Source organism: Cotesia glomerata, linkage group LG7 (assembly GCF_020080835.1).
Source record: "Cotesia glomerata isolate CgM1 linkage group LG7, MPM_Cglom_v2.3, whole genome shotgun sequence".
In the NCBI taxonomy this organism is placed as follows: Eukaryota; Metazoa; Arthropoda; class Insecta; order Hymenoptera; family Braconidae; genus Cotesia; species Cotesia glomerata.
In genome coordinates this window covers 26,181,103-26,193,071 of record NC_058164.1, presented here as the reverse complement: position 1 = coordinate 26,193,071, position 11,969 = coordinate 26,181,103, and the positions used below count along the sequence as shown (strand labels likewise).

Here is an 11,969-nt window from a genome sequence, read left to right as displayed (position 1 = left end):
TATTTTTTGAATTTTTAAACCGCAATAACTTTTAAATGAATAAACCGATTTTTACGCGGTTAGAAGCATTCGACGCAGTTTTTCAAGCCTCACAAATAATCTCAAATTTTGAATTGATCGCGCTTGGAATTTCGGAGTTATTCCGAAAAAAAACACTTTTTTCGGTTTTCTTTCGTTCACGATATCTCTCGAACGAATCAACCGATTTTGACCGGACTGGTGGCGATCGACGTGGTTTTTTGAGGTTAAGAGCTAATTAGTTTTTGGAATTGAACCTTTAAGCCGTTTAAAAGTTATTCCAAAAAAACCACATTTGAAAAAAATTTTTTTTTCAGTTTTTTGAAGATTTCTCAAAATCTATTGATCTGAATCGGTCCAAATAGTTTTCAAAATCTAAGTTTGGTCAAGCCCTTTCGAATGGCACCAACCGCGATGAAATCGGTCGAGCCGTTCAAAAGTTATAAGCGGTTCACATACTTTCACACACACACACATACATACAGACACCGTGACAACCTCGCGGGGATAGTCAGGGAAGCTTCCTGTGACCTTCAAACGTCGAGATCTGATGAAAACTCGATTTTTGCAAAACTGGGTGAAAACAATAACTTCCCGATTTTTGAAAATCTTGAATTTTCTTAGCGGGAAGTTAAAAATGAACGTGTTACTGAAAGCTAATGCGAATATCAACGCGGAGATTGGCCGAGAAATGTTTATTAAACTCTTTAAAGACCCAAAGCTGGTGTCCCGATTTCGGGGACAAAATTTCGCTGATAACGTTCGCTATTATCTACCAAAATAATTTTCTAACGGAATACTTGTCAGGTCAGGCGGATTTAAGTGTGCGTACAATAAGTTGCACGAACAAAACATTACCTATGTACGCCATTGAAAGGGACTATTGTGACATTGCACCCTTCATGATTCGCTTTGATGATCCTGATTTGGTGAATCATCGCGATGATGATGGAGTGCCGGTGACTCATTATCTTTTAGACCCGAAAAAATTTAGAGGTTATAGGTACGATTCAAAAGAAAATGGGCAAGTAAGGGGGATGGAGCAGGGCTTAGCTGTAATGTCTTTTTTAGAAGCCGGGGCTGACAAGTACGCGTTAATTAACAATGATCCTTCGACGTTTTTGGTAAACATGGCGGCTTATAGAAGTTGCAGTAATATATTGCGGTATTTGTTGCCTGAGTACACTTACATGTCTTTGTCCAAGGCTTTGTATTATGCGACGCTGCCAGTTGATGAAAATTCGGAGAATTATTTGCGCATTAATGACGTGCATGTTGGTCATCAAAACACAGAGCAGTTTAGGGAAATGCTTCGGCAACAAAGAAGGGATTGTTCGCAGTTAATTCTTCAGGATTTGATTAATAGGAGGACTTTTGGGCTGCCTGTTCTTAAAGATGAAATTAAATTAATGGATGAATTGGCTCTCTGTGATAAAGATGTTAGGACATTTGTTCATAGTTATCAAAGTGATTTTATTGATGGGAGGTTAAAGAGAGATTGTATTGAACTCAGTGATAAAATTATGAGCTTGTATGATTTTTTGGTTCAAGCTTTTGATGATAAAAAATAAAATTGAGATAAAATGTATGTGAAACCAATCTATTCGTGATGTGATTGGTTGAAAATATTTATTCTCATTCTGATTGGTTGAAAGTGAATATAATATACATAAACTACACATAAATATATCATGACCATAAATATGAGGCGCGCGCAAATTTGAATTCTAGTCCCATAATAAAATTGAGATGAAATGTATGTGAAACCAATCTATTCGTGATGTGATTGGTCGAAAATAATTATTCTCATTCTGATTGGTTGAAAGTGAATATAATATACATAAACGACATACAAATATATCGTGACAATAAATATGAGGCGCGCGCTTGCGCGCGTAACTTAAATTCTAGTGATAAAAAATTTAGATTATTGGTTAGGGATGAGGATTTATTGGAGAGGTATAATTATTTTTTGGGTGGGTATCGAGAGACTAAATATTGTTATTTTAAGTGTATGATCTCCAAGAGAATTAAATTTTGTCGGAGACAATCAGAACTTTTGAAAAAATTAGATAAAGTATCCAAGCTCAGAGAAGCTGTACCGCTGCCATATGCGTTAATTTATATATATTGTTGAGTTTTTGAATAATGATGATTTGGAAAATTTTATTAACGCGTTTGGAGATATATAGTGTTTTTTTTTTTTTTAGTCTATAGAGTAATTTATTTTATTGAAAGTGATTTGTAATTTATTGTATAGTTTATGTATTTTTGAATATAAATAAATATTTATGTACTGTTAAATATATTATTTTTAAATTGTTTAATACTTAATTTGGAACCCTTGAAAATTTCTTATATTAATTCGACCTTCATAAATTTAATTTTAAATAAAAATTTCTACAAGATTAAAACTTTTGATTTAACTTTAAAAATTTTATTTTCAGTGTTTCTTATAATTAAAGTAGGATTTGTGGAATTAATAAATTAATTCATAGTATTTTTTTCATTTTTAAATTTATTTATTAATGAAAAATCTCCAACATTTCCAGCACTTCTTATTAATATTTTATTAATTTAAATTGATTAATCCATACGGGTTTTAATGGTGCGCGTTGTAACACGGTCTTTTTCGCTGTAAAAAAAAAAGTTTATTGATAAATTTTTGCTCTTAATATATATTATTAAGAGAATAAGAAAAATTTTGTCTTAAGGATAGTTATATGATAAAATTTCTGCTTTTTCAAGGTTTCATATTATTTATTATGATAAATATTTAGGCTTCATTCGAAAATCCTCTATCTTTAGATACATAATTGAGAAATGGCCTTGTATCTTTTAAAATATTGACATTTTTAAAGATATAAGCTCATTCCGATGTTATACTCATTAAGACCTTTCATTTGAGTACCCACATCAATTTTTCATATATTTAAATATATTTATAAATATATATAATATATATGTATATATGAAAAATATATCAAAAATGCATGTGGGTACTCAAATGAAAGCTCTTGATGAATGTAACATCAGGATGACCTTATATTTTTAAAAACCTTAATAGAAAAGAAAGTATAGTTCAATTTGACAAATATCTTGTGAAATATTGACATTTTTAAAGATATAAGCTCATCCTGATGTTATACTTATTAAGACCTTTCATTTGAGTACCCACATCAATTTTTTATATATTTAAATATATATATATATATATATATATATATATATATATATATATATATATATATATATATATATATATGTATATATGAAAAATATATCAAAAATGCATGTGGGTACTCAAATGAAAGCTCTTGATGAATGTAACATCAGGATGACCTTATATTTTTAAAAACCTTAATAGAAAAGAAAGTATAGTTCAATTTGACAAATATCTTGTGAAATATTGACATTTTTAAAGATATAAGCTCATCCTGATGTTATACTTATTAAGACCTTTCATTTGAGTACCCACATCAATTTTTCATATATTTTATATATTTATATGTATTATATATATATGTATATATAAAAAATATATCAAAAATGCATGTGGGTACTCAAATGAAAGGTTTCAATGAGTGTAACATCAGGATGAGCTTATATCTTTAAAAATGTCAATAGTTCACAAGATATTTGTTAAATTACACTGTACTTTCTTAAATAATGACATTTTTAAAAATATAAGCTCATCCTGATGTTACATTCAACAAGAGCTATCATTTAAATACCCACATGCATTTTTGATATATTTTTCATATATACATATATATAATATATATGTATATATGAAAAATATATCAAAAATGCATGTGGGTACTCAAATGAAAGCTCTTGATGAGTGTAAAATCAGGATGAGCTTATATCTTTAAAAATGTTAATATTTAAGAAAGTACAGTGCAATTTAACAAAAATCATTATTTAATAAAGCAAAATTTTAATGAAAATAACTTACATAATATGTACGATAGCACCCCATCCAGAAATAGCATCACGGTCACAGGCGTTGACCAGAGCTTGGCTGATGGTCTCGAACAAATCCTCCGGTTCTAGATCCGGCTCGTAGACGGTCTCGCACATACCGTACAATTGTTCCTCGCAAGTGCCTCCTACGACAAAATCTTCCGGCTCATTGAGACAGCCGATCAAGTCCATGTTGCAGATGTACGGCTCGAAGGTTTCCGGGTCCAACCCGACGATGATCGGCTCCACGAAGTAAGATCCAAATCGCTTCTCGTACAAGAGATTGGACACCACGGACGCGAAAGTCTTCGGGTGCATGCGGCGGTTCTCTTTTAATTCGTAAAGGTTCAGCCGGAACCTCAGGCGCTCCTTTACTGTCTGGACGTCCGTGGCCAGTCCGGGGATTCCTACGTACATGTGAGGGCCCATTTCGAAAATTTTTTCAAAGTCACACGTGATTGTTTGAGCTTGGACACCAAATCTACGGTCAGCTGCTATCGCTACGCAATTTTTGCCCTTCATGGCTATTATTGCGCCTCCATTGTATGCCAAGATACTCTGAAAATTTTTTTTAATTAATTATTAAATCCTCGAGGTAAGTATTTAATTATTATTTTAATTAATAACTTATTTATTTTTATTATTAAATTTTTTTAAATAATTTTTTATTAAAAAATTTTTGTCTCAAATTTTTAAATTATAAATTTTGTTATATAATTTTAAAATAAAAATTTATAATATTTAAATTAAAATATTTTTGATGAAAATTAAATTGTGTTACATCTTAAAATTTTTTTTTAATTGAAAAAATTATAAAAAAAATAAAAGAAAAAATTTTAAAAAATTACCCGTGCAATTTTTTTTTTTGTATATTTTTACTTGTAATTTAAATAATTAAAAAATTAAAAAATTTTTGAACCTTGGCTAATTTTAGTATTATTATTTTTGACTAATTTTTTCAATTTATTAAAAAAAAAAACATTTTTTCATTAAATTTATTTTTTTTAAAACTTTTTACTTGTTTATTTTTTAATAATTTTTTGAATTGATAATTTAACTGTCTAATAATTATAAAAAAATATATATTTTTAAGTTTACAGACAAATTTAAATAAAAAATAATTGTAAATTTTATTTAAATATTTTTTAAACTAATTTATTTAAAAAGAAAACTAAAATACTGTCAAATCATTGATATTTTTAGTGAAATAAAAAACCATTATTGTCAAATAAAAAATATATTTAAAATTAAAAAAAAATAGTCAATTAGCTTCAAAATATTTATAAACAATTTTTAATAAACAAATAATTTTTTAAAAATAAAATAAACTTAGAAAAATTGCACTGTCATTATAATCACGTCAATATATAACCTGTAAAATAAACAGTGTTATTGTCACAGTCTAAAAACTCAATAAAATTCCAAATAAAAAAGAAAATTTAATTAAAATTATTAAATAAAATACTTCTTACCATTTTAATAATTTATTTTTGTAATCCTGGACTTTAATTAATTAATTAAAGAATGAAATAAACCTTGAGTTGCTTGCAGACAAGCGGCTTCAAGCTTTGATAAAATACAATATTATTATTATTATTATTAATTGCTGTTAGAAATATCGGACAAGTAAATTTCTACTTTATGGATCCGATGGATAAGAAAAAAACACTAGCGCTTACTTAAAAAAAAATTCAAAAGTAATTATTATATTTCAGAGAATTTTTTCAATAATTAGTTTTAAGGTCACTTAATTTTTTTTTATTAAAAATTAATATAAAAAAATTTTTTTCTTCAATTAAATTTTTTTCATAATTATTTTATTGTTAAAATATTTATTTTATTTTAATTTACATTCTTCATATTAAAAGTAATAATTATTAATTAACATTTATTTACAAAAGATAATTTTTTAACTATTTAACCTCAATTGACCAATCAGATTAAATTAATAGTATATTACACACCTAGGGAAGTAAAGTAAGAAATGTCTCAGATCACATGTAATCCCTCGGCCGAGGCGAAGCCGAGGTCAACAAACATGTGATCTGAGGCTTTCTTATTTACTTCCCGAGGAGTGTATACTATTTTTTTGTCCGACGAAGGCGGAAAGCGGCAACTTAGTTTAGCGCAGCGGGACGAAAGTTGCCACTTTCCGCCCGGAGGGCAAAAAAAGAATTTTTTATTTAATTTTATGAAAATAGCTACATTTTAATAAAATTTCAGAACTGGAAAATCAAAACTTTAATTTAGCGTTTTAACTTACCAAAATTACCGAAAAAAAATTAAAAAATTAGCAGTCTCTCTCCATGGTCCGCGCGAATCTTAGTACCAAGCGCGGTGACTATCCTCCGGGCGGTAAGTATCCACTCTTATAATTTAGATGAAAAATATGAAAATATACACAATAAGACAAACTATTCGTAACGTGATTGGTCAAATATATCATAAGTATGAAAATATAGATAACTCCATACTAAATTCACACGCGCGCTTGCGCGCGCAACGTATACTAGTTTTAGTTTAATTTTGAATTTAAATTAATTTTGCAGCGGAATAAATTAGTGGTTTTATTTACAGTAAAGACAATTTGGTTACTTGAATGCCGACCCTCAGATTTAATTTACCAAGATAACCGAAAAAAAAAAAAAAAAAATTGGCAACCTCTCTTCATGGTCCGCGCGAATCTTAGTACCCAGCGCGGCGACTACCCTACGGGCGGTAAGTATTGTAGTTTTTTTTAGAATTTAAATTAATTTAGCAGCGGAATAAATTAGTGCTTTTATTTACAGTAAAAACTTGGTTACTTAAATGTCGACCCTCAGCTTTAATTTATCAAGATAACCGAAAAAAAAAAAAAAAAAAAAAAAAAATTTGGCAACCTCTCTTCATGGTCCGCGCGAATCTTAGTACCCAGCGCGGCGACTACCCTACGGGCGGTAAGTATTTTAGTTTTTTTTAGAATTTAAATTAATTTTGCAGCGTAATAAATTAGTGGTTTTATTTACAGTAAAGACAATTTGGTTACTTAAATGTCGACCCTCAGCTTTAATTTACCAAGATAACCGAAAAAAAAAAAAAAAAAAAAAAAAAAAATTTGGCAACCTCTCTTCATGGTCCGCGCGAATCTTAGTACCCAGCGCGGCGACTACCCTACGGGCGGTAAGTATTTTTTAGTTTAACTTTAAATTAATTAATTCCAGCTGAATAAATTAGTGGATTTATTTATAGTAAAGACAACTTGTTTACTTGACTGCCGACCCTCAGGGAAGACATCCCGAATTCAGATCCAGCTCCAGGGTTCCAGAGAAGAATATCAAGGCTGGTGAAATAATAAACAAGCGCCGCTTTGCAACGATATAATCTTATGGCTAAATAATAATCAAGAGCCATCTTGTCAATTTTAAATTGACTTCAATCCAGGAGAAGACTTCTTGAAGACTACAAAATTAAATCACTACTTTTAAGTGCCAAGAAAATTTTCTTAACCCGCACTTAACTGCAACAAACCTATGTAAGTTTCCGAGCTCGAAAAGTTATGACACACTAATAAAAGGATTTCTTAGCATTTAAAGAAGATTTCTTTGTATTTAAGAAATCATTTCTTAAACATCATTTTTTAGTATTTAAAAAATATTTCTTAGTATTTAAGATATATTTTTAAAATACTAAAAAATGATGTTTAAGAAATTTTTTTTAAATACTAAAAAATGATTTCTTAAATACTAAGAAATTCTTTTATCAGTGCACTAAAGTTGACAGAAATTAAAAATTTTTTTAGAATTTTAAGGCAATTAAATTATCATAAAAAAAAAATTTAATTAAAAAGTTCCACATGTAGAAATTAATAAGAATTTTAAGTGAAACTTTTTAGAAGCATTTTTTTTATTGTTATTGATTTGTTAAAAAATATTTTAAAGTTGGGTTTGAAAGAACAAACTTTTATTAATTACAATATTTTATTTGATTCATTTAGATCCTGCACTTTACATCAGTGAAAACAATTAAACTTCTCACCAACGAATCATCCCTTAGAACTACTAAAAATAGACTCTACTTGAAAGCCGTTACAAAGTGCGGGACATTTTACAATTTCTATTCGAAGATATTTTACATCATTATTTGGTAAATATAAATTTCATATTAATTACTATTATTAATAATAATTTATTCAAACGTTATTTATTCTTAGCTACCGATTATAGTCCTTAAAAATACTCTTTAATAATATTTTGCACTTTAGTCTTCGAAAGTCACTCTAATTAAGCGCGCATATAAAATAAAAAAAGCTACATACCATTTTTTGAATTTACCTATAAAATTTATCACATACTGTGATAAAAATTTCAACAGAATTTATTAAATATTAATATTAATATTTGTATATATATAAACCTGAGAAAGGTGCAAACAAATACGTTAAAAAATTACATTCGTACCTTTCTCATTAGAATTTTGATTATATATTCGATTTATAAATTGGTAAAGTATTAAGTAAAACGATTATTGCCAACATTTTGTTATTTTTTATAATTAGTTGCATTTATATGGAGTACATCTTTCTTATTATTATTTTTTATTTATTCAATACACGTTATAAATAATTTAAATGACTAATTAGGAGCAAGCGAGAAAATTATTCAACTGTCGGTAATGTAGAAATTTTTAATAGAATTTGATAAAAACTTTGATTTTATTTTTTTTTATATTATTTTAAAGAGATCCACGCGAAGTCAAATTTTTAAATCTTCCTGAAAAATTGTAAATTCAATTTACGCAGCGTAATAATTAATAAAAAAATTAAAAAACAGGTTTCCGGGATTTAATAAAATAATTAGGTTTGAAAATTGTAATTTTTACATGTAAAAATTCCCGCCAATATTCAAGATTTTTGAAAATCCCGCGGGTTGATATCTTCAATGGCGGCTTCAGATCTAACAGCTGATTGCTCTCTCTTCAGTTTTAAGAATTTTTCGTTGATTATAATTAACTGGTACGGATTTAAACGATTACATTTTGCAGTTTTATAGATTTAAGCAGTATTAAGGAGATCCACGAGAAGTAGTCAAGTTTTTAAAACTTTCTGAAAATTTGTAAATTCAATCTACGTAGCCTAATAATTAATAAAAAAATTAAAAAACATTTTTCCGGGATTTAATGAAATAATTAGGTAAAATTGTAATTTTTACATGAATGGAGATACCACCAGCCGGTATTTGGTTAAGAATTAAATGCAATTAACGATTTAAAAAAAATTTTATTCTCATTGAATTTGATCGAAAAAATAATAAGCTAAAGATTAAAAGAATAAAAAAAAGTTACTTTCCGAACGTATTACGGAGATATTTTAGATTTTTTATGAAAAATCACTCGGAACTTGCGTTCTTTAAAGTCTTGTATTTGACTTGGCAACACCGCTTGCGCAGTTACCCAAAACATAAGTAACCGCGGTTTTTTAAATGCTAGATCCTAGTAATTTAAGTTAAACAGTAAACATAAATAAATTTGAAGGTTAGGGAACTCTTTTTGTGTTGTCAAGTGTATACCGGTAATTCAGAGCGCTATATTTTTTATTAGTCAATTAAATGTTAATTATTATTTAATGAATAAATTTATCGGAAATTTCCTCAAAAATGTTATTAATTAATTTAAAAATTAATTTTAAGAAAAAAGTATTTCTACGTATTATTTTTTTATAGACATTCTTTACACTTTGGATCTCCTTAATTATAAAGCTAAAATTTTGATTTTATCCGACACTGAGATTAACAAATATAAGTCTATACTCATATTTTTACATACTTAAATAAACTAACCAATCTTACGACGCAGCCGAATAAGCCCTAAGCTTTATCCATTAATATAATCTCACAACCCTTTTGTTTAACCTATCAATTATCAATTAATTACCGATAACTTTACCCACTAGTGATTAAAAGCGCTACATGATATATGATCTATGATCTATGATCTAGGTTAAAATATGTATGATTAATTAACAATTGATAAATGTCCAACAATTTAATTGACTCTCTAGGGTTCTAGCCGATTCACTAAAAGCCAAATAGTGATTTTGATATGTGCATTTAATGATTATTCATTATAAAATATTTTATAATTTATAATCCTATCACCGTTACATTATTAATCTCAGTACGTCGAATTTTAAATAAACATTCATTAATTTTACGTGTATCGAATAGTTTTTTGATCAAAAGAAATTCATTTTGATTTTATTCTCTGGCTCATATTTAATCAAATTAAAATGATTAGATTAACAAAATGATTTGCTAAAATAATTATTGACTCAAAACACGTCCATGCTCCTTAATTATTTTAAATCTTTAAGGTTATGTAACTCGTCAAATAAAATTGACTTCTCGTTAGTAAATTTTTTTTTAATATTAATTTTCAAACTAAAAATATCTTATCACATTTTATAATTTTTAACTAACTAATTATAAAAAATCTAAGATTTTTATTTTTAATTTCAATAAATATAATTCTAAAATTTCTAATAGAATTTATTTTGAGCGTTTAATTTAAAGTCTTAGCTTGATTCTATTCCAAGAAAAGATTTGGTAATTATTTATAAGATGGGTCAATTTTATTTTGGGTCATAACTAGGTGAAAAATTAAAATTTTCCATTTTTTTTGCGCATTTATGATAAAATATGACGTGAAAGGAAAAAATAAAGATTTCAATATTTTCTTTTGCCTTCAAAAGTTGGAAAAAATTTTGGCTTTCATTTTATTTTGGATAAAATTTCTACTTTATCTTTTTTGATGTTTTTGATATTTTTTTTTGAAAAGTACATAAAAAAAAATTGAAAAAAAAAAAAGTTGAATATCACAATTTTCTAAAAAATTTATAAAATTTGTTAATAAAGATTACGATAGCTTTTTTGCGTTTAAAAGTTGAAAAAAATTTTGGCTCATTTTTTTTTTTTTTTGGATATAATTTCTACTTTATCTTTTTTTGATCTTTTTAATATATATATATATTTTAATCCATAAAAAAACGAACATTAAAAAAAAATTTGAATATCACAATTTTCTAAAAAATTTATAAATTGTGATAATTTTAATTAAATAAAATCAAATAAAAATTTCGTTAAAAAAAATGAAAATCAAAATGGTTGACCCACTTGTAAATATTTACCAAAAATTCCTGCATTTTGATAACAAATTCAACCTTTAAAAAATTAACGAAAAGTCAATTAAAATAAAGCGAGTCATAACCTACTACACATAAATCCTAGCCTTACTAATTGCTTTAGTCTATAATAAACCTGATATTTGTTTAGCACATGGCTGATGTTGATAAATGCAAAATACCCGACAGGATTTATAATGTATATATTAATAAAATTACAATTATAAATTACGTAAATATTCATAAACATCTTTGGCCACTAGACATTATTTTAAATATTATCGCCTATTAATAATTAATTGTTTGTAAAGTTAGATGATTTTTAAGCCGCTGTCGATTAGGATCCTTACTTGTCGTCTCTTTCTCTGATAAGAGCCTCTTCGGCCTCCTTTCTTCGGGCCTTGGCCTCTTTCTTCGCGCGTTTCTTTTCTTCTTTAGCGAGTTTCTTGGCCTCTTTTTGCCGGGCTTTTTCCGCCTTTTCCTCCTCTTTGAGCCTCGCTTTTTCCGCCTTCTCGCGTTCTTTCTCCTTCTCCTTTTCTTTCTTAGAATTCTGGACCTCTTGAACGACGGTCAAAGGCTTTCTTGAAACACTACTGGGTCTTTTTGTCGCTGAAGAGGTCGCTGGTGTTTTTGTAGCCGTTGAGGAGCCGGCTAGTGGAGAGGATGATGATAAAGCCGAAGATGTTGAGGTTGACGACGTCATTGTTCTAGTCGTCGACGGTTCTAAAGGTTTTGACGTCGTAGGGCTGCATAGGGACACTCTATAGCTCGGTGTGATCTCTAACTGTGTCACTATCTTCTGTGCGCATCTGAAAGATCAAAATTACATAAA

At 27.9% G+C, this 11,969-nt stretch overlaps 3 protein-coding genes and 1 long non-coding RNA gene across 4 annotated transcripts in view; 2 read left to right on the top strand and 2 right to left on the bottom strand.

Moving 5' to 3' along the window:
- The first annotated feature begins 635 nt into the window (after positions 1 to 635).
- Positions 636 to 2,222, top strand: LOC123269574. The gene is made up of 2 exons (XM_044735413.1): positions 636 to 1,585; positions 1,939 to 2,222. Exons 1-2 carry the CDS (start codon positions 678 to 680, stop codon positions 2,153 to 2,155), a joined length of 1,125 nt encoding a protein of 374 aa, XP_044591348.1. The 5' UTR covers positions 636 to 677; the 3' UTR covers positions 2,156 to 2,222.
- Positions 2,223 to 2,527: 305 nt separating this feature from the next.
- On the bottom strand, positions 2,528 to 5,567 carry LOC123269575 (proteasome subunit beta type-3). Its single transcript, XM_044735414.1, has 3 exons — positions 5,457 to 5,567; positions 3,977 to 4,542; positions 2,528 to 2,653 (listed from the first exon to the last, which is right to left on the bottom strand). The coding sequence occupies exons 1-3, from the start codon at positions 5,457 to 5,459 to the stop codon at positions 2,605 to 2,607; spliced, it is 618 nt and encodes a 205-aa protein (XP_044591349.1). The 5' UTR covers positions 5,460 to 5,567; the 3' UTR covers positions 2,528 to 2,604.
- Positions 5,568 to 7,960: 2,393 nt separating this feature from the next.
- LOC123269579 overlaps positions 7,961 to 11,969 on the top strand; it is a 16,165-nt gene continuing 12,156 nt past the window's right edge. Inside the window, exon 1 of the long non-coding RNA XR_006510455.1 lies at positions 7,961 to 8,106. This is a non-coding gene — a long non-coding RNA (uncharacterized LOC123269579). The remainder of the gene's footprint in view (positions 8,107 to 11,969) is intronic.
- The window catches only part of LOC123269572 (eukaryotic translation initiation factor 4 gamma-like), a 25,184-nt gene continuing 24,538 nt past the window's right edge, over positions 11,324 to 11,969 (bottom strand). Inside the window, exon 7 of the mRNA XM_044735403.1 lies at positions 11,324 to 11,946. Within this exon, the coding sequence (XP_044591338.1) occupies positions 11,484 to 11,946 (463 nt within the window). The 3' untranslated portion in view covers positions 11,324 to 11,483. The remainder of the gene's footprint in view (positions 11,947 to 11,969) is intronic.

Bases quoted from the DNA above. Each gene is read 5' to 3' on its own strand.
- LOC123269574 (XM_044735413.1), top strand. From the start codon at position 678: ATGCGAATATCAACGCGGAGATTGGCCGAGAAATGTTTATTAAACTCT. The intron at 1,586-1,938 runs ATAAAATTGAGA...TAGTGATAAAAA, and splicing joins CAAGCTTTTGATGATAAAAA to ATTTAGATTATTGGTTAGGG.
- LOC123269575 (XM_044735414.1), bottom strand. The intron at 2,654-3,976 runs GTAAGTTATTTT...TTTTTTTTACAG, and splicing joins GGTGCTATCGTACATATTAT to CGAAAAAGACCGTGTTACAA.